Source organism: Cnephaeus nilssonii (assembly GCF_951640355.1).
Source record: "Cnephaeus nilssonii genome assembly, chromosome: 12".
NCBI classification, from domain to species: domain Eukaryota; kingdom Metazoa; phylum Chordata; class Mammalia; order Chiroptera; family Vespertilionidae; genus Cnephaeus; species Cnephaeus nilssonii.
In genome coordinates, this window is record NC_137083.1 from 38046656 (window position 1) to 38071210 (window position 24555).

Consider the following 24555-nt stretch of genomic DNA (forward strand, 5'->3'; position numbering starts at 1 on the left):
TAGACCACCTTCTTACACTACATGTAAGAATAAACTCAAAATGAATTAAAAACTTAAATATAAGCTATGAAACCATAAAACTTCTAGAAGAAAACAGGCAATAAACTCTTTGACATCAATCTTAGAAAAATATATATTTTGGAAATATCTCCTTAAGCAAAGGCAACAAAAGCAAAAATAAACAAATGGGGCTATAGCAAACTGCAAAGCTTTTGCACAGCAAAGCGAACCATCAACAAAATGAAAAAGCAACCTACTGAATGGGAGAAGATATTTGAAATGATCATCCAATAAGGGCTAATATTCAAAATATATTAAGAACTCATTAAAAAACACACCCAGAAATAATCCAATTAAAAAAGTGGGCAGAAGACCTAAATAGACACTTCTTCAAGGAAGACATACAAATGGTCAATAGATATATGAAAAGTTGTTTGATATTACTAATTATCAGAGATGCAAAACCACAATGAGATACCATCTCACATATGTCAGAATAGGCTATCAATAAATCAACAAATAAAAAGTGTTGGCGAGGATATGGAAAAAAGGGAACCCTAGTGTACTGTTTGTGGAAATACATACTGGAAAATAGAGTGGAGTTTCCTTAAAAAGAAAATTAAAAATTAAACTGCCTTATGATCCAGTGAACCCACTTCTGGGGATTATCCAAAGAAACCCAAAACACTAATTCAAAAGAATATATTCACCTCTATATTCCTTGCAGCATTATTTATAACTAGAGGCCCAGGGCACGAAATTCGTGCACAGCATGGGGGGGGGGGGAATGTCCCTCAGCCCGGCCTGCACCCTCTCCAATCCGGGAACCCTCAGGGGATGTCCGACTGCCTCTCACAATCTGGGACCGCTGGCACCCAGGACCCGGGCTTCCCTCCCTCTGGCCCGCCGCAGGCACCCAGGACCTGGGCTGGCTTCACCCAGGCCAGCTGCAGCCACAGGGGACCGTGGGCAGGTGGCTTCACCCGGGACTGTGCGGCGGGTGGCTTGTCTTTCTCCTGGGCCACAGTCTAGCTGGTCCCCATTCCTCTCTCACAAGCTCATTTGTGCCTGGCTGGTCCCCATTCCTCTCTTGCGAGCTCATTTGTGCCTGGCTGGTCCCCATACCTCTCTCCCCAGTGTTGTGTGTCTGAGCTGTTATGGCATGATGACCATTTGCATATTAGCTCTTTATTATATAGAATAGCTAAGATTTGGAAGCAACCCAAGTGCCCATCAATAGACAAGTGGATAAAAAAAAATCTGTGGTACATATATACAATGGAACATTCATTACTCAGCCATAAAAAATGAATGAAATCATACCATTTGAGACAGGATGGATAGTAAAATAAGTCAGTCAGAGAAAGGCAAATATCATATGACATCACTTATATGTGGGATCTAAAGAGCAAAAAAAGTTGAAATAGACTCATAGACACAAAGAACAAACTGGTGGTTGCCAGAGGGGAGAGGAGTTGGGTGACTGAATAAAAGAGGTAAAGGATTAAGAAGCACAAATTGGTGCTTCAAACTGGGAGTAAATACACAATACAATATACAGATGATGTATTACAGAATTGTATTATCTGAAATCTAAATTTTATTAATTAATGTCACAGCCTGGCTGGTGTGGCTCAGTGGTTGCAGGTCAACCTATTAATCAAGAAGTCAAGGTTCGATTCCTATCAGGGCACATGCCCAGGTTTCGGGCTTGATCTCCAGTAGGAGGTGTGCAGGAGGCAGCCGATCAATGAGTCTCTCTCATCATTGATGTTTCTATCCCTCTTTCCTTCTGCCTTCCTCTTTGAAATCAATAAAAATACATATTTTTTAAAAAGCACAGCCATAGCCGATCTGGCTCAGTGGATAAGTGTCAGCCTGGTGACTGAAGGGTCCCAGGTTTGATTCTGATCAAGGGCACATGCCCAGGTTGTGGGCTCGATCCCCAGTAGGGGATATGCAGGAGGCAGCCAATCTATGATTCTCTTCTCATTATTGATGTTTCTATCTCTCTCTCCCTCTCTCTTCCTCTCTGAAATCAATAAAAATATACATTTTTTAAAAGCACAAATTGGTAGTTATAAAACAGTCACAGGGATGTAAATAAAACACAGGGTATATAGTCAATACTATTGTGATAACTATGTATGGTGTCAGTTGGGTTAATGGAAATATCAAAGGGAATACTATGTAAAAGTATATGACTGTCTAACCACTACGCTGAATATTTTAAACCAATACAAAATAAAATTGAAAGAAAAAAATAGGTCTCATCTGCAGATACTAAAATCTAGCTAATTAGCAAAGATTCCATTGTTACAATAACAGCTAAATCCATTTAAAATCTTCCCATATATTCTGTCAGGTTATGCATCAACTAAAACCACACCCTTTCCTGCATTAACCCTAAGAATAGTGTATTACAAGGCCACATACATATAATCAAATCATGAATCATGACCAAGTTCCTATTGCCTAAGGAAAGCCAGTTAATGATATAGTAAAACACTGACTCAAGTTTAGAAAAAAGCCTTGAAGAGTATTCTTTAATTCAACAGAGATGGTTATGATAGGACAGTGATGGGCAACCTTTGAGCTTGGTGTGTCAGACTTCGCCAAAAAACTGAGCATAACTCGGGTAGTGTGTCACTTTGAGGAAAAAACATTATTTCGCAAATGTTTCATCCTCAGGAGCAGCAAATGTTTCATCCTCAACATGCGGCGGCCTCAGCGGCTGCGTGTCATCAGAAATGGCTACGCGTGTCAGTGCTGACATGCGTGTCATAGGTTCACCATCACTGTGATAGGATCTGCCTTTAAGAAGTTTCAAATCCAAAGAGAGTTAGTTATAATTCAAAGCAGAATAAGCACTATCTATATATATAAAAGCCAAGCGACCAAAATGCTAGAACGACTAGTAAGACCCGTCACTATGAAATGCACTGCGGTGGCCAACTGGCCCAATCAGGGTCCCAATCGGCCCCCCAACCCTGATTGAGGGCAGGGACAGTCTGGCCCTGATCGGCCCCCATCGAGGTGGGCTGGCTGGACTCCACCCATGCATGAATTCATGCACCAGGCCTCTAGTTAAACTAAACATTAGTGAGAGATGGTCTGCAAAAGAACAGTATCTTACTAGATATAGGAGCTTGGGAAAAAGATAAAAATGACAACCAAGGCACATGCCCTTGACTGGAATCGAACCTGGGACCCTTCAGTCCGCAGGCCGACGCTCTATCCACTGAGCCAAACCGGTCTCAGCCCTATCTTTAATCTTTAAGATTGAAAAGCAAGTATCTCGTTGATTCAACACCTATCTCTCATTTATATGTAAGTAAAATAATTAAACTACTAAGTAAAAAGGCCCTGCTTTATTCTGAGGGGACGACCAAGGACCATGTCTTTATTATATTTGATCGTGCACATGTCCCTCCCTCTCACACTGATCCAAAGCTAGATAGCTGACTCAAGAGAGTCAATCAGATTCTCTCTCCATTCTAAATGTTAGATAAATGAGAGAAACAGATGGCTAATAGCGGGGATTAAAATTAACATTAACAACAGACTCCTATAGAGAAGTTTCTAGAAATTCTGCTGCTGAGAGGCCCAATATAGCCCTGGTTTGTCTTTCTTTACCAGGTCTTGGCTGTGTGCTATTGGCACAATTTATGTGTAGTGAAAACTAGAAGCAGAATACACTGGTGTTTTTTCCTAAGTCCAAACTTTAATGAGAACATTGCTGTTAAGGCAAACCAATACTACTCTGCATAATTTACGAAGTTTATTTTCCAACTTGCTGGTACATGGCTGTATGTTCTCAGTAGATTTATTAATAAAGGTACTGCTGATTAAGAGCCTTTTCCGAGAAATCATCTTTTCTACTTAACCTAACCTTGTTTCATAAATTGTGAAGACCTTGCTATGAGGAAAATATTTACTTTACTACACCTTTTATGGCCCAATCGAAGATGATGAAATAATGAAAGCTCTCAGATATTCCTTGCCAACTGGCATCTATTATTTAATAATTATTTTCTTGGCTATACCAGAAGGGGTAAGAGGAGTTACATGATCAATTACTTCATCAATTATCATCACACTTTCAGGAAACTGGAATAATATTTAATTATAATAGATAAGAACAAGACAAAAAAAACCAACTGTGCCTGGCCACTGTGTCTCAGAGGTTGAGTGACTCATGAACCAGGAGGTCACAGTTTGATTCCCGGTCATTGCGGGCTCAATCCCCAATAGGGGGTGTGCAGGAGGCAGCCGATGGATGATTCTCTCTCATCATTGATGTTTCTCTCTCCCTCTCCTTTCCTCTCTCTGAAACGAACAAAATATATTAGAAAACAAACAAACCCTACAATGTAAGCTAAAGCAGGAAATGATCAGTAATATGCCAAACTACTAGGATTGACTGTTTTTGTGACATGTAAATAATCTCTTTTCCTTTTGATTTTACCTGAAAAGACCTAAATGTTAAATCACAACAATTCAAAGACTTTCTCAGATCCCACAGGAGTCAGAATCTCCTGGGAAATCAATACTTTGCATGGCAAAGAAGATCATGCCGGTTTAAGTCTTACAGGATTTCAAAACTATAGTAAATTCAAACTAAAATTGTAATACTCAAAGTAAAAAAGAAATAGTTACATAAATTAAACCACAAAAAGATACCACTTCACACACCCTAGAATGGCTATAATAAAAAAGACAGGCAATGACAGGTGTTGGCAAGGCTATGGAGAAACTAAAATCCTCATACACTGCTCGTGGGAATGTAAAGTGAAGCAGCCACTTTGGAAAACAGTTTGGCAGTTATTACCTGGTAATTCCACTCCTAGTTATCTACCCGAAAGAAATGAAAACATATGACCATACAAAGTTGTGTACATGAATGTTTATACCTGCATTATTCATAATAGTCAAAAAGTGGAAACAATCCAAATGTTAATTGTGAATAGATAAAATATGATAACTCTATAAAATAAGATTCCACTCAGCAATAAAAAGGAACGAAGCATTCACACTTACTATAACATGAGTGAAACTCAGAAACATTATGTTAAGCAAAGAAGCCAGACACAGAAGACCACATATTGTATGATTCCATTTATATGAAATGTATAGAAAAGGCAAATCTTACAGAAACAAAAGGTAGATTAGTGGCTGCCTAGTGGTGGGAGTGGGAATAAGGAGTGACTACAAATGAGCAAAAAGTTTCTTTTGGGGATGATGGAAATATTCTGAATGAGATTTAGTAAGAATTATTGAATTGTTATACTTAAACAAGTGAATTTTATGCATGTAAGTTATACATCAATAAAACTGTTTTTGTAAAAAATAAACAGCTATATTTTTATATGATTTCTTTAAACAAAATACCATTACAAGCATTTACAGAAAAAAAATATATATTTAAGTAAATCCTATATAATAAAAGGCCAGAGGCGTCATGACTGTAACCAGAGACCAGACCACTATGGTCCCTCACGGGCTGGCCCCGCCCCCAAGCAAGCAGTTAGGGGCAATCAGGCAGGCAGAGTGGTTGGGGCGATCAGGTAGGCAGAACAGCAGTTAGGGGCGATCAGGTAGGCAGAACAGCAGTTAGGGGAGATCAGATAGGCAGATGGCCCCTCACAGGGCTGGCCCCGCCCCCAGCAAAGAAAGAGGAGGCCCAGACCAGCCAAGCCATCGCACCCCAGCCTGTCGCCTGCAGAGGGAGGCCACTGGTGGCAGGGGAGCGGGTACAGTGCTGCACAGATGGCAAGCAATGGCAGTGGTGGGGGTGAGGTCAGCTGCCTGCAGCCAGGGGAAGGAAAGCCCCGATGGGCCCTGATCTCAGGCCAGGCCTAGGCACCCTACCCGAGAGGTCTTGGATTGTGAGAGGGTGCAGTCCAGGCTGAGGGACCCCCCTGAGTGCATGAATTTTCATGCACCGGGCCTCTAGTATATATATGTTTAGAAGGCCTTGGATCCTAGGAGTTTTGGAATGAAAAAAAAATTTTTTTCCACCAAGTTCTGAATCCAGAAACCTGCTTCTGTTCTATTTTTTTTTTTTTTGGTGTATTTGCTAGATAATCATTAATTAATGTAAATATTGGCCTAACATTATATTTATAGTCTACTTCCCAAAGAGTTTTGAGAAAGTTAAACATTACTAGTGCAAATTACAACTCACTGCAACTGAGAAAAGAAATGTTAATATAAAGAAATTATATATGCAATATAAATAGTTGCTAAATTTGCATTAGCTGGAATTTTAGGATTTATTTGAAAATAAACTTTTGAAATTATTAAATAGATAACTTTTGCTTGCATAACCAGATAATTGCTATGACAGTAAATGGTGATGAGATTTTTTAATAAAGGGCAGGGCTTTATAAAAAGAAGATCTGGGCAGATCAAGGTTCTGCCACTTAGTGACTGGAGCACTTTAAACAAAACAAAACAAATAAAATAACCCCTAAGACTGTTTCTTCAATGCCATTTTAAAAATTGGACAGTGATTGTAAACCATTTAGCATAGCGCTTAGTATATAGTAGCCATTTAAGTTTAGTTTTTATGTCTAGCATTACACAAAAATATCATCATATACAATTAGAGAAAATCTGTATAAATTCACTTCATCAATATAATCTCTCTTGAATTTTTCAATCAACACTAAAAGTATGAGTTCTTGATTTCATGATACAAGATTTTGAATACAATGGAAAGCTAAGTAAATTTCTGATTTTTAGATAAACTGAACTATGGCATGAACTTGTACTTAGAGATAACAAATAAATATTCAAAACAACAGTTTAAGCTTTGAAGAAATTTAAGCTCATAGTACATTACTTAGACAATAAGCAATTCTTTTTTTCTTTCCCACTTACAGTTTACATTCAACACTATTTTTATTAGTTTCGGGTTTATAGCACAGTGGCCAGACAATCACATACCTACAAAGTGACCCCCTCTCCCCATACCTGGCACCACACATAGTCACCACAATATCACTGACTGTATTACCCATGCTGCACTCCACATCTCTGTGACTATTTTGTACCTACCAATTTGTACTTCTTAATCCCTTCACCCTTTCACCCAGCACTCCAACACCCTCCCCTACAACAAGCAATTCTTAAATTGAAGTATTTACTGGAAAACCTAGCTCTCTGAACCTTCAATTTTTGATATGTTCAAACAAGTCAAAGCATATCAGAGTATTTCTCCAAACATATCTCTCAAATAACCACCTAAACACTGTAACATGGATTGACTGGTATCCCAACATGGATGGTGTTAGGTCTGATCAAATAATCAAATTGATATCCCCTCCCCTGGGAAATTGACCTATAGATCATTTCGCAACTGACTTTGCCTTTCACTTAGACCACATTCCGAACTTGCCCTTCCAGACTTGCCCAGGATTTGACCCACCCAGAGAATTCCCCGCCAAAAAGAATTTTAAATCCTTTAAAATTTCTTATTTCCCATCCCTGGGTACTGGCGTCATTTGGGTGCTCAGCCCATCTGACTTTCAGATGAACTAATCTATAATAAAAGGGTAATATGCTAATTAGACCGGACAGCCGAACAACCTTCCAGACATCATTCTGGACATCCTTTCAGCCGAAGCCGTGGCGGCGGGGGCCAAGGCAGAGGCGATTAGGGGCGATCAGGCAAGCAGGCGAGTGGTTAGGGGCAATCAGGCAGGCAGGCAAGTGGGTAGGGGTGATCAGGCAGGCAGGCGAGCGGTTAGGGACGATCAGGCAGGAAGGCAAGCAGTTAGGGGCAATCAGGCAGGCAGGCGAGCGGTTAGGGGCAATCAGGCAGGCAGGTGAGCAGTTGGGGCGATCACACAGGCAGGCAGAGTGGTTAGGGGTGATCAGGCAGGCAGGCAGAGTGGTAAGGAGAGATCAGGCAGGCAGGCGATGGTTAAGGGCGATCAGGCAGGCAGGCAAAGGGGTTAGAGGAGATGAGGCAGACAGGCGAGCGGTTAGGAGCCAGCGGTCCTGGATTGTGAGAAGGATGTCCGACTGCCTGTTTAGCCCCAGGGATTCCTGCGGGATTGGGCCTAAACCAGGAGTCAGACATCCCCTGAGGGGTCCTGGATTGTGAGAGGGTGCAGCCAGGCTGAGTGACACCCCCCCCCCCCCCATTTTGTGCACCAGGCCTCTAGTAAATTCATAATTCTTTACCCTTTCAGCCTCCTTTGGCGACCCTAACAGGTGGAAGGCCTCACCTGGTCTCTGGTTTCTACTCCCTTGTCAATTAAGGCAGTAATACTGCTGATAGTAATAAGAGCAGCCGTAGCCAGTTTGGCTCAGTGGATAGAGCGTCAGCCTCTGGACTGAAGGGTCTTGAGTTCGGTTCTGGTCAAGGGCACATGCCCGGGTTGTAGGCTTGATCCCCAGTAGGGGGCATGCAGGAGGCAGCTGATCAATGATTCTCTCTCATCATTGATGTTTCTATCTCTCTCCCTCTCCCTTCCTCTCTGAAATCAATTAAAAATATATATATTTATAATAATAACAGCAAATAGTTAGCATTTACTATTTATCAAGTGTCAGATACACTTTTCAAGTATTAACTCATTTAATCCTCACAACTCTATGATGTAGATATTACTACTATCCCTATTTCATAGTTACAAAAACTTAAGTTGTATAAAGTTAAAGAGTAAGTAGTAGAGTACAGGAATTCAAATCCAGATAAACGGGCTCCACAGTTGAGCCCTTAGCAAACAGTAATTTCACTCACAACCTTACACAAAAACCACCCTTACACAAAACCACCCTTACACAAAAACCTTGGCTCTGATCACTAAGAGAAAGGGTAACACTTAACTGCTAATCATTACCAGATACTTCTACTCTACTGACTATGGCTACCTTGTCAGGAGGGAAGCTATCAGGCCCTGTTAAAAAAGCAAATAAGAACATACAAAACTCATTATGAAGTTCAACTTAGCCCTAAAAATATGTAAACCAGTTAATATTACCAGTAATCATAGGGTAACTACAAGGATTAAATGTGTTAGTGAGCTAACAAGATGTGACAGACACTTAAGAGCTCAATAAAGGTCATTTCAATTAATTACCTCATGCTTCCTTTTCCTTCATATTGCAGCATAAGGAAGGAATATATATGCTTTATTTGCATTCTTTTAGCATTTATCACAGGATATACTCTGGTTTGTTATTCTAAAACATAATCCTGATTAAACCATGTGTACGTAATATGACTCAAGACTACAGCACCTTCCTTGTTTACATATTTCTAACCATTTACTATAAATAGCATAAAAAGTTGTATTATAGTTTTAAAGTAATTTGAATGCCAAAAGTATTAACATATCTTAGTTATTTAAATGTATTTGTATTTTAGGAAATACCTAACAGATTACTGCTGTTCATTCAATCATTTGAAATAAAAACTAAGACTATAAAACAGACCTAAATTATTCAAAATCAAATATGTTGTTTGATTTCCACTTATCTATACAGGGTAAAATTAAAATGGAAAAATAATTAAGATAAATTGCTGCTGGGTGTTTAGTCCAGATTCCCCAGAATTAGAATCTAAGGGACCTGGATCATTGTCATCACTGGTCAAGAAAAGGTTTGCTATAATTGCAAGAATCCAAATGGCAACAAAATTGCTACTAAGAATGAGTACAGGTATGCCTACAGAGGTTATACCTTTAATCCTCAGTATAGGATCAGGAAAATCTATGCAGAAGAAGAAATAAAATATTCAGAGAATTTGTTAAATGTATAATGAACTATTTATCTGGATAATAAGACTGTACTAAAATACTAATCTTTGTCAAGTGCTTTGTAAAGAATCTGCAATCTTATGCTGTACAGACCAGTATTAACTTCTTGTACTAATGAGTCAACTGAGGCTTTAAAAGGTGTCAGAAAGTTCTACATCTAGTATTTGGGGGCAGAAATCCAATTTATGTCTTATAACTCTATGTCCTTTTCCCTTGCAACACATTTGTTTATATAACTTGGCCAGCATTTTCCTAAGTATGTTCCATGGATACTCAAGAAAAAAAAAATTACGTCAAATACATTGAGAAATGAAGTATTCTCTGTTAGGTAGCCAGTAACACTGCATGTTATTCACACTATAAAATCTGGTGGGGTGACCGGTGGGGCGATCCGGGACCCCGCTAGCACCTGCCTTGGCCTGGTGCCGCCCGCTCACCTACTCCACCATCCCACCGTGTTCTCGTCGGGGCCCATCGGGGCCAGCAGCGCCTCTACTGCCGCCCGCTGCCAGCGCCATGTCGCTGAGGCCCACCATGTTCTGCGCCGCCCCCTGGTGGTCAGCGCACATCTAAGAACTCCAGTCGGTCGAACTCCCGCCCAGGAGGACAATTTGTATATTAGCCTTTTATTACATAGGATAAGCCCTGAATACTGATTTAACCAAAATTTATAGCCACTGGGAGAGCGGGAAATGAGGGGATCTCATAAAAAGCTAAATCTTTATCAGACAGTCAGAAATCAACAAATAACATCTACAATAAGATAATCAAGTAAAGGCAAGGCAAATATGTTTAAAACATAAAGAAAATACCATTAAAAACCCAAACAGTGTTATTCAACAGGTCACTAATGCATTTTGAACAGGGTAATTATTTGTTATATGGGGCTGTCTTAGAGCACAGGTCAGCAAACTGAGGCCTGTGGGCCAAATCTAGCCCATTGCCTGTTGTTGTTTTATTGGAATGCAGCCAGGCCTATTCATTTCATTCATTTATGTATTGTCTATGACTGTTTTTGCACTATGACATTAGTGAGTAGTTGCCACAGAGACCTTATGGCCCTCAAAGCCTAAAATATTTACAATCTGGCCCTTTACAGAAAAAGTTTGTCAATTCTTGTTTACTGAATTGCATATTAGTATTCCCCCAAAAGTAATTATGAAAATCAAAGCTTCACATCCCATATTTTCAACCCATCCTCCTTAACTCTCTACTAGTAATGAGAAGTAGAACTTTGGTTTGAGAACCACTGAGCTATAAAAAATTTAAAATGATTGTCCCTGAGGAGAACTCAGAGATCGGGTAAAGACAAGGAAAGGGAGTACTGAGGGCTGTTTTTTCCCCCACAATAAGCACTGAAACCCTAATTGATCTTTTCAAAGTATTCACATGTATTTCTTTAGGAAAAATAAATTTTAAAGCAAATTTATATATATCAAATCTGGTAATGATCCTGGTGATTCTCTAACATAAAATGTGTGATTATATTTGCTAGATAATAAATTGTGACATCTATTATATTTGCTCTGGAGAATATTTTAATTGCACACATCCAAAGCTGCTAAGTAAATGACCCTTAGATAAAAAGATGTTATTTGTTGAATGTGAATATAATATTTCAAACCCCTCAGATCCCAAGAAAAGTCAGTCATGATAGTACATTTTACAAATGATCTTCGTTAAAGTTTGAAATGTTTAACATAAAAAAGCCAAATAGATAAAATGTTTAGTAAACATTCCAACTCTCATAAGTAGAAATTAAGAGAAAAGCTTTCAAAGATCTATATAGCAAATACAATTTTTAAAATTTTCTTTAATTCAGTTTTTTCTTAAATTGATTGGAAGTTTAAAAGTAAACATGACACTAAAATAGAACCACAAAAGATTGAATTAATAGTATGATCAACACTTCCATTTAGTACTTTCAATTTAGTACCTTATATAAAAATGTGATAGTGTATATCTGTGGTATGTTCCACCAAGAAAAGAAATAACACATCCAAAAAGTAGACAGTATCCTTAGGTTTGACTAATCTCTAAAGTGTTCTCATTACCACTTATTTCCAATTCAATTAAATTTTTTAATTGTCTGATCTTCCCACACATAGGAAAAGCTTTAAATATATATTTTGCTAATAGGGACCTGAAGAATAAGAATCAAAAATGTTTTAAAATGTGAAAATAAACACAATTCACTACAAAAACTAAAAACCTAAGATATTACATGTAACAATATGCATTTTAGGGAGTGTAAACAACACTCTTAGGAATAAACAGTACTATTTTCAAAAAAAGGCATTTATTCTCTTGAACTTTATAAAGAATACATTACATTGGTAAAGTGTATTTTGAAATGTGTAGGATGACACAGCTAGTTAAGTAGTTATAACAATAATCTTAAAATATCAAAATAAACATTTTAATGTTTCAGTTTGGAAAATACTGAAGGTTTATTTTACTGAAAAGATTCAGCTGTTGAATTGTGAACGTATAAGAAAAGGATCAAAACTGCAGTTCCTCTTGATACAAAAGTTATAAAATTTTACAATAGCTCTGCTAACCTAGCTTTCTTTTAAAAGAAATACAAGAAAAAGTTTAATGCTTTTATAAAATTCTAATTATATTCATAATCCTGGACATTATAACTGAAAATAATTAATCTAGCTACTTTGAAATTGTGGATTAAAAATGGAGAAAAAATATTTTTAGGCATCATCCTTCTCATTTATTTAGAAGTAAAATTGGCACAGAAGTAAAATATTATTCCCCTTTCCATTCAAAAGGTCCTGAAATCTATTTGTCATTATTTTAGGTAATATTTGACATCTATAGCCCTCTCTCTCCCTCTCTCTCTCTCTCTCTCTCTCTCTCTCTCTCTCTCTCTCTCTCACACACACACACACACACACACACACACACACACACATTCAAAAGCATTTTTAAAATAAAAGCATTTAAAAGGTTAAAAGCTTTCATTACCAACTTACTTTTTTTTGATACCAGACTATAGCATCAGTGACTTTGGACGCCATTTATTCCACTGAAATCACACGTTCGTCATTTTAAGCTGTTCAAGAGAGAAAAACATACAAATGACTTTACTTCCACCTTCCAAAAGGAAACTGAGCAACATGCACATCTAGTACTCTGGTTACTTGTACAGCAAAGTGTGTATGACTACACTTATATTACACCCTTCCTCATTACTATTTTAGCAACAGGTTCTCTTAAGTAAACAAAATCAGTTGCCATAATAAAAGAAGGATCTTTCTATGTGATTATAACACTTGAATTTTCTTACAAAATAGTTAAATTGTGTGTTTTTTAAAAATCACTTTTTAAATAAATTTCAGAATTTACAAGGTTATACTGGAAATTTTTCATTTATAAATTCACATATGATAGGAATTCACTCAGTAACAGATGATTTTTGGTATAGCTTCTATCTAGGAACTAATGTAAATTACTGTTGCTAAAGGATGGCTTGATAAAGATATCAAAATTTATAATTATATTTAATTTTCCCTAATACCTAGTAAACATAAAATTGAACTAAAATAAACCTAACATTTATATTAAATACTAAGCCAGTATTAAATAGTGTTACATAGGAATAATTAATATGAAGGCCTTCCACGATATCACAGGTTACTAATATTTAGAAATTTACCACAGACCATTTCATAAGCATTTTTTTTGTCTAAAACCATTTTCAGAGAAGAATTAATTCCTAGAGAGAATTAATTCCAGGCTGATTCCAGTAATACTCTTCTAGTTTTAAGACCAGGCTGGACAGAGGGCACCTCTGGTATGGTGATAAGAATAAGCCTAAAAGGTTCAAACACAGATACTTGCCCCTGAACTCATTACAAACCAGGATCATTCAAGGCCAACAGATCTCAAGGAAATCCTGAAGTAAAGCACCCAGCTGAGCTGATCCTAGCACATGCAGATCTGCAACTGGAGCCAGATGCTAGCACTACACAATTTGCCCAGTCAACAAAATACCAGAAGTTTATTTATCATTGCTAGGCGAACTAAACGATTCAGATGTAATAATTATTATCAGCAAGTTCAAATGTTCAGATGATCAACCTCTAAAATTTAAGGCAGAATTTACTTAATGCCTATATATTTTTACAGTGCTATAGATCAGATTATTTTATTACCTTTCCTAAGATACTGATTCCATCCTTTTTAAAAAAATGTTTTTATTGATTTCAGAGAAAGGAGGAGGAAGAGATAGAAATATCTCATCCATTGGCTGCCTCCTGCACGTCCCCTACTGGGGATTAAGCCCGCAACCCAGGCATGTGCCCTGAGCTGGAATAGAACTGTCAACTCCTTCCTGATGCATGGGATGACGCTCAGCAAACTGAGTCACACCAGCCGGACCTGATTCCATCTTTAATTGATCCAATTTAAGCAAACTATGCTTTGAAATTCCTGACAAATGCTCTGGCATTTGTTATAGAAGGAGCAGAGTCAAAAGACCTGGATTCAGATATTGTCTTCCTCTATCTAATATGTAATACTAGAGGCCTGGTGCACAAAATTTGTGCACTCGGGGGAAGGGTCCCTCAGCCTGACCTGCACCCTCTCACAGTCCGGGAGCCCTCAGGGGAGCAGGCCTAAGCCAGCAGTTGGACATCCCTAGCACTGCCGCAGAGGAAGAGGTTCCCGCCACTGCCGCTGCGCTCACCAGCCGTGAGCCCAGCTTCTAGCTGAGCAGCGCTCCCCCCTTGGGAGTGCATTGACCACCCGGGGACAACTCCTGCATTGAGCGTCTGCCCCCTGGTGGTCAGTGTGCATCACTGCAACCAGTCATTCCATTGTTTGGTTGATTTGCATATTAGCCTTTTATTATATAGGATTGAAGGAGTCAATCTCTTGGAGGTCAGTTTCTTTCACTAGTACAGTAGGAATAATTGTACCTACCCATCCCTTGACAAGAAAAAAAATTCTGAGATGTTCTAAAAGAAACATAGCTGCAGAACTGCCTGGGTTGACCAGCAGCCCCTGAACGACAGATGAACAGATTACGCCAACACAGTTTCACTGTGCAGGAGAAAATAAGGGACAGTCTGGCCAAAGAAGCCAGGCCACCTCGATTGCCTGGCTCGTTAGTCTTTTATTGCAGTTTTTATCTTAGATACAATCAGTAGGGTGAGTAATCTTGGGAGGACACATGTTTACATTGTCCTCTAGGCAAGGGCATCCAGGGATTAACCTTCTGCACTCAGATGTCGAGTGTGACTCGACACGGTTAGCATCGGTAGCAGCTCGAGAAAAAAGCAAGCGAGTGCAAAGGGTTAAGCATAAGGATTTCAGTCAACACCCCAGGGTCTGCATATGCACAGACTTGTTTGGAAAGGTCAAGGAATAATTAGGGGCGCCACCTTTGACACTCCCCTAAATCGGAATTCCAATAAACAGGGCAGGCAGCCTTCCACACACTTCCCTTTTATCAGAATGTCCTTACAAACTTTCCAACCAAGTCTCGGGTGCTCCCCAACACAGAACGATGAGAGAAAGTGACAGAAAAGTTAGCCTGTTAATAGCTGTGGACCAGCTCTACAAAAGACTGCTCACATTCCTGTTTATCTGTTGGGACTTAGGATTAATTTCCATGTGGCTATTTCCTCCATTATTCAAAAGAGAGAAGAGCCAGGAGCCTCTGGCTTTTTATTTACACACAAACTTTCCAATCTGCTGTTCACAGCTAATCCACAGGAGCGGACAGGACACTTGTTTGCTGCAACTCTCCGAGAATTAGCCCCACTTCTTCCATCCTTTTTGTCTATAGCTAAATCCTTTCAAACAGCTTACATTTTTCTTCCCCCTACTTGATGCATAAAAACTCTTGCAAAGCTCCAGGATGCCGAACATGACTGTCTTTTCTACCCAGCCATTCTGGTGGTGGTTTAGACTCCATGCCCAAACCGGTCTTCTTCCTTTTTTTTTTGTGTGACCAATGGCCTAATAACACTTTCTTTTAAAAAGAATTTCAGTCATGAAAGTTAAAACTTTTTGTTTAACATCCTTATAGGGCTTTTGTGACTGAAAAGATAACATACAATAAATGCCTACCACAGTCCAATACATAGAGTAGATAATAATTTTTATTATTACTAATGATTTCTTTTTAAAATTATGCAATCCAGGAACTGGCAAGTATTTATATTTCCTTTTTTAAACATGGCAAACAGTTTAGGGAAGGAATACATGCAATCATTTTTTGTTGACCTTTAAAATAAAAATAGCTACCTGATTATCATAAAATCATAATGTCAATTCTCAACTATATACACATGGATTATTTAGATTTCAAAGGTCACCTCCACTGAAGTTTCTCAGTCAGGTATGGCTACTTCCATTTCTCTCACCAGGGCTTTTTGGGGAAGCTTTCTCTTACTGACTTCAATCTCCCATTCTGGTTTTTCTGTCCTGGAGGCTTTTGGGGGTGCTTCATTTAGCTTTGGCCATACTTCATCCTATAGGTTTTCTCCAATGCTTCAGTACAATATTACACCTCCATTATATAGGTGGGTGAAAGCAGGTTTACAGTTATTCATATAGAAAATTCAAATTAATAAGCAATAATACAAGAATAAAGTCTGTATTTCGTGTACTCCCAATTGTAAACCTACTTCTTCCCACCCCTGTCTTTGTTAAGACAATCATGTATGTTTTCCAAACGGGTTATAACTCTCCCTCTCTTACCACTCCTGGCCACCATGTCGCTAAAAGCAAACTACAAAAAAAATGGTACAAAAAGTATGAGAATCTCAACTTACCACTTTACTCCCGCTTTCACTTTACCCAATTTTTAGGATTATTCCAGATTACATACCAAAATAAAGATCCTCTTTCCTAATACCTCAGAAGTGTAAATAATATGCATCTCATATGCAAAATGTGAAAGAACATTTTATTAACCCAATCTATTAAATGTACAAAATATTTAATATATTTGGGGAATACTTAAATGGTCACATATAAATACTAACAATTTTTTTAAAGCTTCAATGAAAGTGTGGAAAACGTTGCCTGCTTCGTTTAATAAATGACCTGAAAGATAATTTATATACTTTGGTTTACAACAAGCTACACTTAGAATAATTTTTAAATATAATAGTACACTGGGTATATAAAATGTTCAAAATGTTTCAATTATGTTTATTTGGATTTATAGAAATAAAAATTCAGTCAATTTTGTTTTAAAAAAAGAAAAACACCTTTCTTTAGTAATGGTAAAGTTTGCTCTGCAAACTCATTTGATAATTTTTGCATTGTGTCAACAAGACTTTTGTGACACCAAGTGGCTCATACCTATTTTTAAAACAGGTTTTACAGCATACTGGGATAGATTTCCGAATCAGACAAAGTACACTCAAAGACACACAAATTTCAATGAGTATAAAAAACAAAAAGTAATAAATTAAATAATTTTATGAATAAAGATTATTTCTAAAGCTTTTCCAACTTCTTTGATTCTGACAATCCAGGAATACCAGTTTATAGTCTTTATTATCTTAGTTCGTGTTATATAACTTTTAAAGCTAAATTATGTCATTAAAGTTAATTTACAGAGAAAAAATAGCATAGAAAGTTTACAGAGTATCTTGATTAGAGAATTTTAATCTTTTTCAATCAACTAATCTGAGAGATGGATGGATATTAAGATATAAAAATAACCCAATTATAAAACCACAGAGTTAACTGCAGATATAACATTTCAATCTTACTACAGACAGTTACTCTAAGTTATTTCTATTATTTTGTATGAAAGTGATTATGACTATTTGGGGTTTTTTTCTTTTATTTTATTAAATTTATTCAGGTGACATTGGTTAATAAAATTATATAGGTTTCAGGTGTATAATACATCATCTGTATATTGTATTGGGTGTTCACCACCCCAAGTCAAGTCTCCTTCCATCATCATTTATCCACTATACTCTCTTCTACCTCCCATACCTCCCTTTCTCTCTGATAATCACCATACTGTTGTCTATGTCTGAGTTTTTTGGGTTTTATTTTATTTTTTTTGCTTAATCCCTTCACCTTTTCCACGCAACCCTGCAACCCCTCTCCCTCTGACAGCTGTCAGTCTGTTCTCTATCTACGAGTCTGTTTCTATTTTGTTAGTTGATTTTGTTCATTAGATTCCACAAATGAGTCAAATCATATGGCGCTTGTCTTTCTCTGACTGGCTTATTTCACTTAGAATAGTGCTCTCCAGATCCATCCATGCTATCACAAAGGCTAAGATTTCCTTAGTTTTTATGGCTGAGTAGTATCCCATTATGTAAATAAATGTATCACAACTTTTTATCCACTCATTTACTGATGAACACTTGGGCTGTTTCCAAATCTTGGCCAGGGTGCATACATTCTTTTGAATTAGTGTTTTGGGTTTCTTAAGATATATTACCAGAAGTGGAATCACTGGGTCATAGGCAGTCCCATTTTTAATTTTTTAAAATATATGTTATTGATTTTTTACAGAGAGGAAGGGAGAGGGAGAGTTAGAAACATCGATGAGAAACATCGATCAGCGGCCTCCTGCATACCCCCTACTGGGGATGTGCCCGCAACCAAGGTACATGCCCTTGACTGGAATCGAACCTGGGACCCTTGAGTCCGCAGGCCGACACTCTATCCATTGAGCCAAACCGGTTAGGGCCATTTTTAATTTTTTGAGGTAACTCCACACTGCTTTCTACAGTGGCTGCACCAATCGGTATTCACACCAAAAGGGTATTCTAGGGTGCACTAGAATACCCTTTTTTCCCACATTCTTGCCAACACTTCTTGTTTGTTGATTTAAAGATGATGGCCATTCTGACAGGTGTGAGGTGATATCTCATTGTAGTTTTAATTTGCATTTCTCTGATGATTAGTGACGCTGAACATCTTTTCATATGTCTATTGGCCATCTGTATGTCCTCTTTGGAGAAGTGTCTATTCAGGTCCATTGCCCATTGGAGTGTTTGATTTTTGGTGTTGAATTTTATAAATTCTTTATAAATTCTGGATATTAACCTCTTATCAGATGTATCACTGGCAAATGTTCTCCCATTCAGTGGGTTTTCTTTTTATTTTGTTGGTGGTTTCCTTAGCTGTTCAAAACTTTTTAGTTTGATGTAGTCCATTTATTTTTAATTTTGTTTCCCTTGTCTGAGGAGATATATCAGAAAGTATATTGTTACGAGAAATATCCTAGATTTTACTGCCTATGTTTTCTTCTAGGAAATCTATGGTTTTGAGTTTAACATTTTTTAAGTCTTTAATCCATTTAGAGTTTATTCTTGTTTATGTATAAGGTGGTCTAGCTTCATTTTTTTGCACATATCTGTCAAATTTTTCCAACACCATTTACCCCATTGTATGTTTTTATCTCCTTGTTCAAATATTAATTGACCATAAAGGCATGGTTTATTTCTAGGCTCTCTATTTTGTTCCATTGATCTATATGTCTGTTTTTATTCCAATACTATGCTGTTTTGATTACCATGGCCTTGTAGTATAGTCTGATATCAGGCAGTGTGATTCCTCCAACTTTGTTTTTTCTCAATATTGCTGTGGCTATTGGGGCTGTTTTGTGGTTCATATAAATTTCTGGAATATTTGTTCTAGTTTTTTGAAATACACTATTGGTATCTTGATAGCAATTGCATTAATTTATAGATAGCTTTGGGTAGTATGGACATTTTAATTATGTTAATTCTTCCTATCTATGTACACAGTATATGCTTCCAGCTACTTGTATCTCCTTCAATATCTTTCTCAGTATTTTATAATTTGCTGTGTACAGGTCTTTACATCTTTGGTTAAATTTATGCCTAGGTTTTGGGGTTGTTGTTGTTGTTTTTTAAGCAATTGTGAATGGGATTGTTTCTTAGTTTTCCTTTCTGATAGTTCATTATTGATGTATAAAACTGAAACTGAATTCTGGATATTTAATTTATATCCTGCTACTTTAGCGAATTCATTTATCACTTCTAGTAGTTTTATGCTGAAACGTTTAGGGTTCTCTATATACAGTATCATGTCATCTGCAAATAATGACAGTTCTACTTCTTCCTTTCCAATGTGAATGCCTTTTATTTCTTCTTCTTGGCTGACTGCTGTGACTAAAACTTCCAGTACTATCCTACATAATAAAAAGGTAATATGCAAATTGCATCACTCCGCTATGCCCACGATTGGGCCGGCTGGAGGTGCGGGTGGGGGGGGTGGGGGGGTGGGGGGGGCGGCGGGACTCAGGGTGGCCGATTGGCTGGCGGTGGGAGGGGGGGCGGGGACTCGCGAGTCCCCGACCTCCGCTCCTCCTGCCGACCTAAACGGCCGGCGCTACGGAAGGACCCATGTGGCCGGTGGAAGACGCTGGTGGCGGAACTCGGGGTGGCCGATTGCGTGGCTGCCGGCACCAGTTTTCCGCCAGCAGCAGTTTTCCTCTGGCCACCCGCCGATCGGAACGCCTCCCGATCGGAGTTCCTCTCGGGGTGGCCGATTGTGCTGGCGGGAGGCACTCTGATCGGCGGGTGGCCAGAGGAAAACTGCTGCTGGCGGAAAACTGGTGCCGGCAGCCAGGTGAAGGAAGGTCTTTTGCACGAAACTTCGTGCAACGGGCTTCTAGTGTTGAATAAGAGTGGTGAAAGTGAACATCCCTATCTTGTTCCCAATCTAAGTGTAATGGGAACACAGAACAGGATGAGAAATCTTTAGAGGGTCTAAATACAAGTCTGAAGGGTAGAATATAAATATGATTCAAAGGGTAGTAGGGAGTGCTATAATGCTTTTAGTTTTTGCCCATTGAGTGTGATGTTGGCAGTGGATTTGTCAGATGTGGCCTTTATTCATCCAGTATCTGATCACGTAATAAAAATATTTATTTATGAACACTTACTAATATTGTACTGTTCTAGGCACTGAAGATACAACAATGAACAAGAATCAAAGTCCCTGCCCTGATGAAACTTACATTGTAAGAGAAAATATAGAAAATGAATATCAAGTAAGATAATTTTCAATGCCATGAAGGAAATAAACAGAGAGATGTGATTGGGGTGGGGTAGGGACTTTTGGAAAGAATCGTCAAAGAAGTCCCTTATGAGCCATTGCAAACAATCTTATCATAAAGATAGGAACTCACTACAGAGATTCCAGTAAAGCAGTGATGATCTAATTTGCAAAAACCACTCTGAGAGCTGTGCAGAGAATAGACTGGACCAAAGAGTTCAAAGTGGAAGTGGTAAGGCTAGTTAAGAAAGTCTTATGCCCATTGAGCATACCTACTGAACATAAAAATAAAGAAGTCAAACAGTATTTAAATACATGAGTCTGAAGCTGAAAATAAAGATAAAGATGTTTATGTACGTATATGCATTTGTCACAACTGAATATTTATTTAAGATGTGTGACTTTCACAGATCATTTCAATAAAATCATGTGACTGACTCATGTCACCTAAGAAGAGTATAATTAAAGAAAAAAGGGTCCAGTCCCAAGACTACTACTATTCAGAGGAAGTGGAGTAAGAAAGGCCAAGAACAGAAAATAAGTAGAAAGAATGGTGATGTAATGTCACAGAAACCAAGAGAGAAGAATCTTTCACAAAGGATTAAGTAAGCTGCTAAGAGATTACCGGATTTAACAAAATAAAGGTTTAGAAATGACTCTGGCAGGAATAATTTCAATGGAGTAGAGAAGGAAGTCAGAGTGGAATGAGAAGTGGCTGATAAAGAAGAAGACGTGTAAAAAAATTACCATAGATTGCTATTTGATTCCCCTTATTCTATGGTCCTCTTCCTTTTGCAAAAATTTTTGCCCAAAAGAAAGACTTTTCCTATCCTTTCTTGTATCTAAGAGTGGCTGTGACTATATTCTGGTCCAGACACAAACAAGCATTAGATGGAACTTCTAGTTAGGCCCTTTTAAGAAATCTGATTCAGTTAGAGAAATCCCTTTTGTTCTTCCCAACCTTCCCATTTTCTGCTCCCTGGAATGCTATTTTAATGGTTGAAGCTCAGGTAACTACCATGGACAGTGACACTGAGAACAGAAGCCAGGTGAATTCACCATGCTAGTTTTGGTCTGCCTACCTCATTACTTCTCATACCAAAGACTATAAATCTTTCTAGTTTTAGTCTTTATTATTAACAGCCAAACCAAGTCTAACTGAGACTGCTGGGTATATGTAGGAGTTCAGAACCAGTGATCCCTCCAAAATGGTATGCAGACTGTTTTGAGCTAAAGGCAACCATGACCCTGTGGGCTCAAGAGAAACACCTTTGCCTCTTCTTCACTACCTAGAAGAATATGACCTATTTATATGGCAGTGCAAACTTTTCACTACTGAACAACTGTTCTTCTCACATTCCTGCAACGACCTTCCTCCCCTCTGAAGTCCCAAGGTGATCCTTAGCTCAGAATGTCATATATACCACATTTTTCCCTTTCTGTCTTTGAATCTCTCATGAATGTGGGGTCTCTTGACTCTCTCATGTATTCCGGGTTCCCATACATATGCATATAATTAAATTTGGTCATATTCTCTTGTTAATCTGTCTCAGGTTTATTTATTAGCTCCTGAAAGAATCTTAAAGGTAGAGGAAAGTTTCTTCATCCCGGTGAAAAGAGCTATGTAGCAAATCTGACAAGTTCAGGGGCTACATGTCAGGCCTGACAAGCTCAGTAACCAAAAGGTAAGCTTGGAGAATGATCTGATCATATATTCCTAACTGGGTAGGTCATGGTGGGCAGTCACGCACTAGGCCTATAATTTTCTTAGTGAAAAGCTCAATCTTTGCCTTACGCAAGTCCTGTCCATTGTTCTTATGGATCTTATGTAACACACCTTTGAAATGTAAGAGTAAGTTCTTTTTCCTACCCCTTTAGAGGTGAGTCATAACCACTCTCATGGGAACGCATGATCTTGTTGCCTACTCACCATCCCTATTTACTGTAAATGTTAAATATCTTGTACCCACCAATGTAAAAGATGTATCTCTTCATTTTAGTTTTTATCCAGTCATAGAGACTTCCCTACTTTGCCTTCTCCTGCCTCTTTAATCTACCACCAAGGGATTTCATGTAACCTTCCTTAATCTCTCCTGATTCCAAATGCATAAAAAGAACTACAAAACTGCATTCTCTGGAGCATTTTCCAGTCCTTTGAGATCTTGCTTCCTGGCATGTCCTCAGTTTAGCTCAAATAAATTTTTTATAGGTATGGACATTCTTACATTGACATCCTCCACACGTAATACTTTTGGTTCATGCTTTTTTTCCATCAAAATTTTGTAAGCATTGTTCTACTGTCTTCTGGAATTGACCATAAGAAGTTTGCAGCTGGCTAGATTACCACCCCTCTTCACCCCGCCCCTTCTATAGGTCACGTTCTCTTTTTGGCCAGGATGCCAAAATAATTCTCCCTTAGTTTTTAAATTAGTAACTACTAGAATATAGTCCATTTTAATCATTTCACAGTCTCCCCTCCCCCCCCCCCCCCGGTATTTAGTGCCTTTCAAACAGCAAATGTACCTTTTTATTTCAGAAACTTATGTCTGTACTATATTTCTGAATACTATTTCTGTTCATTTTGTTGGATTCTCTATTCCAGGGGATCAGGGGATAGTCTTTTCATGGTCACTTTGTCATTTTTTTTTTTTTTCCTGTAGCATATTTGTAAAAGTTGCCATGCCTTTTTTTTTTTTTTTAAGTCTTGATCATGTTTAACATGGGAAGTGCTGAACTGAGCTCCTACTTACTCTGATATCCAAATATTCTTCCTGACAACCTCAACACCCTTCTCACATTAGCTGGGGCCATTTTTATTTCTGTGCATACATGTGCACACGCACACACACACACACACATACACACACACACACACACACACACACACACACACCTTTTTCTATAACCTGGAGATGCAGAAAATGAGATAAGGGAGAGCTTATGTTTTGTAGGCCTAATCTTTCCTTAATCTGGCTTCTGGGATGTGGGGCTAGAATGACAAGCCTTTTCATGTACATCCTGTATCTACTCATTCTTTCCTTGGCCTCCACTTTTTGAAGTATTTGGCATACAGTTTGTACATCTCTTTTTTGTCCACTGCTATTCCATTTTTTGCTCTCTCTTCTGACACCTACTTTTCCTTCTTTCAGATGGTTTTAGTGAAGGAAAATTCTGTGATCCTACTTCATTTTCATTTATAAATCCCTACATTTATGTTTTTTACCATTTATTTTATAAGTAGCAAATGCATTCTTTTAAGTACCAAGAGTTGCACTTTTACTTCTGTTATTTCTAACAGACGGGAGACAACCAGTTTCAATTATTTTCAAAAATTCAAGATACTAAACAGAATATATAGGGCCATAGATAAAGCTTTTCTGTGAAACTGTTATAACTATGTTCAAGAAAAAATAAAATTAGATTCATTTTCCCTCCTCAAAACTACTCTTTTACTAATTACTCAATTTGCTACTTAAGTTATGAATCCTAGAATCTATCTTATCTCTTTCCCTTTCCCACCACCACCAATTCTATACCTGCCAAAAAGGAACCACTCAGCAAATAAAAGGAATAAATTAATATAGTCTATTTGTCATACTACCAAAAACAACTACCACAGATTTGGTACAAGACCATATCATCTATTACCAGGACTACCCTTAGTAGTCTCTAATCATTTCTTTACTTTCACCATTTACCTTCCTAAAATACTGACTTCGTCATGTTTCTCTCCTCAAAAATCTCTTAATTATTT

General features: G+C 38.0%; 1 protein-coding gene across 1 annotated transcript in view; it reads right to left on the minus strand.

Annotated features, from left to right (window-relative positions):
- Window positions 1-24555, minus strand: part of PHTF2 (putative homeodomain transcription factor 2) — a 95225-nt gene that overhangs the window by 60720 nt on the left and 9950 nt on the right. The window contains exon 2 of the mRNA XM_079785396.1: window positions 12761-12840. Within this exon, the coding sequence (XP_079641522.1) occupies window positions 12761-12805 (45 nt within the window). The 5' untranslated portion in view covers window positions 12806-12840. The remainder of the gene's footprint in view (window positions 1-12760; window positions 12841-24555) is intronic.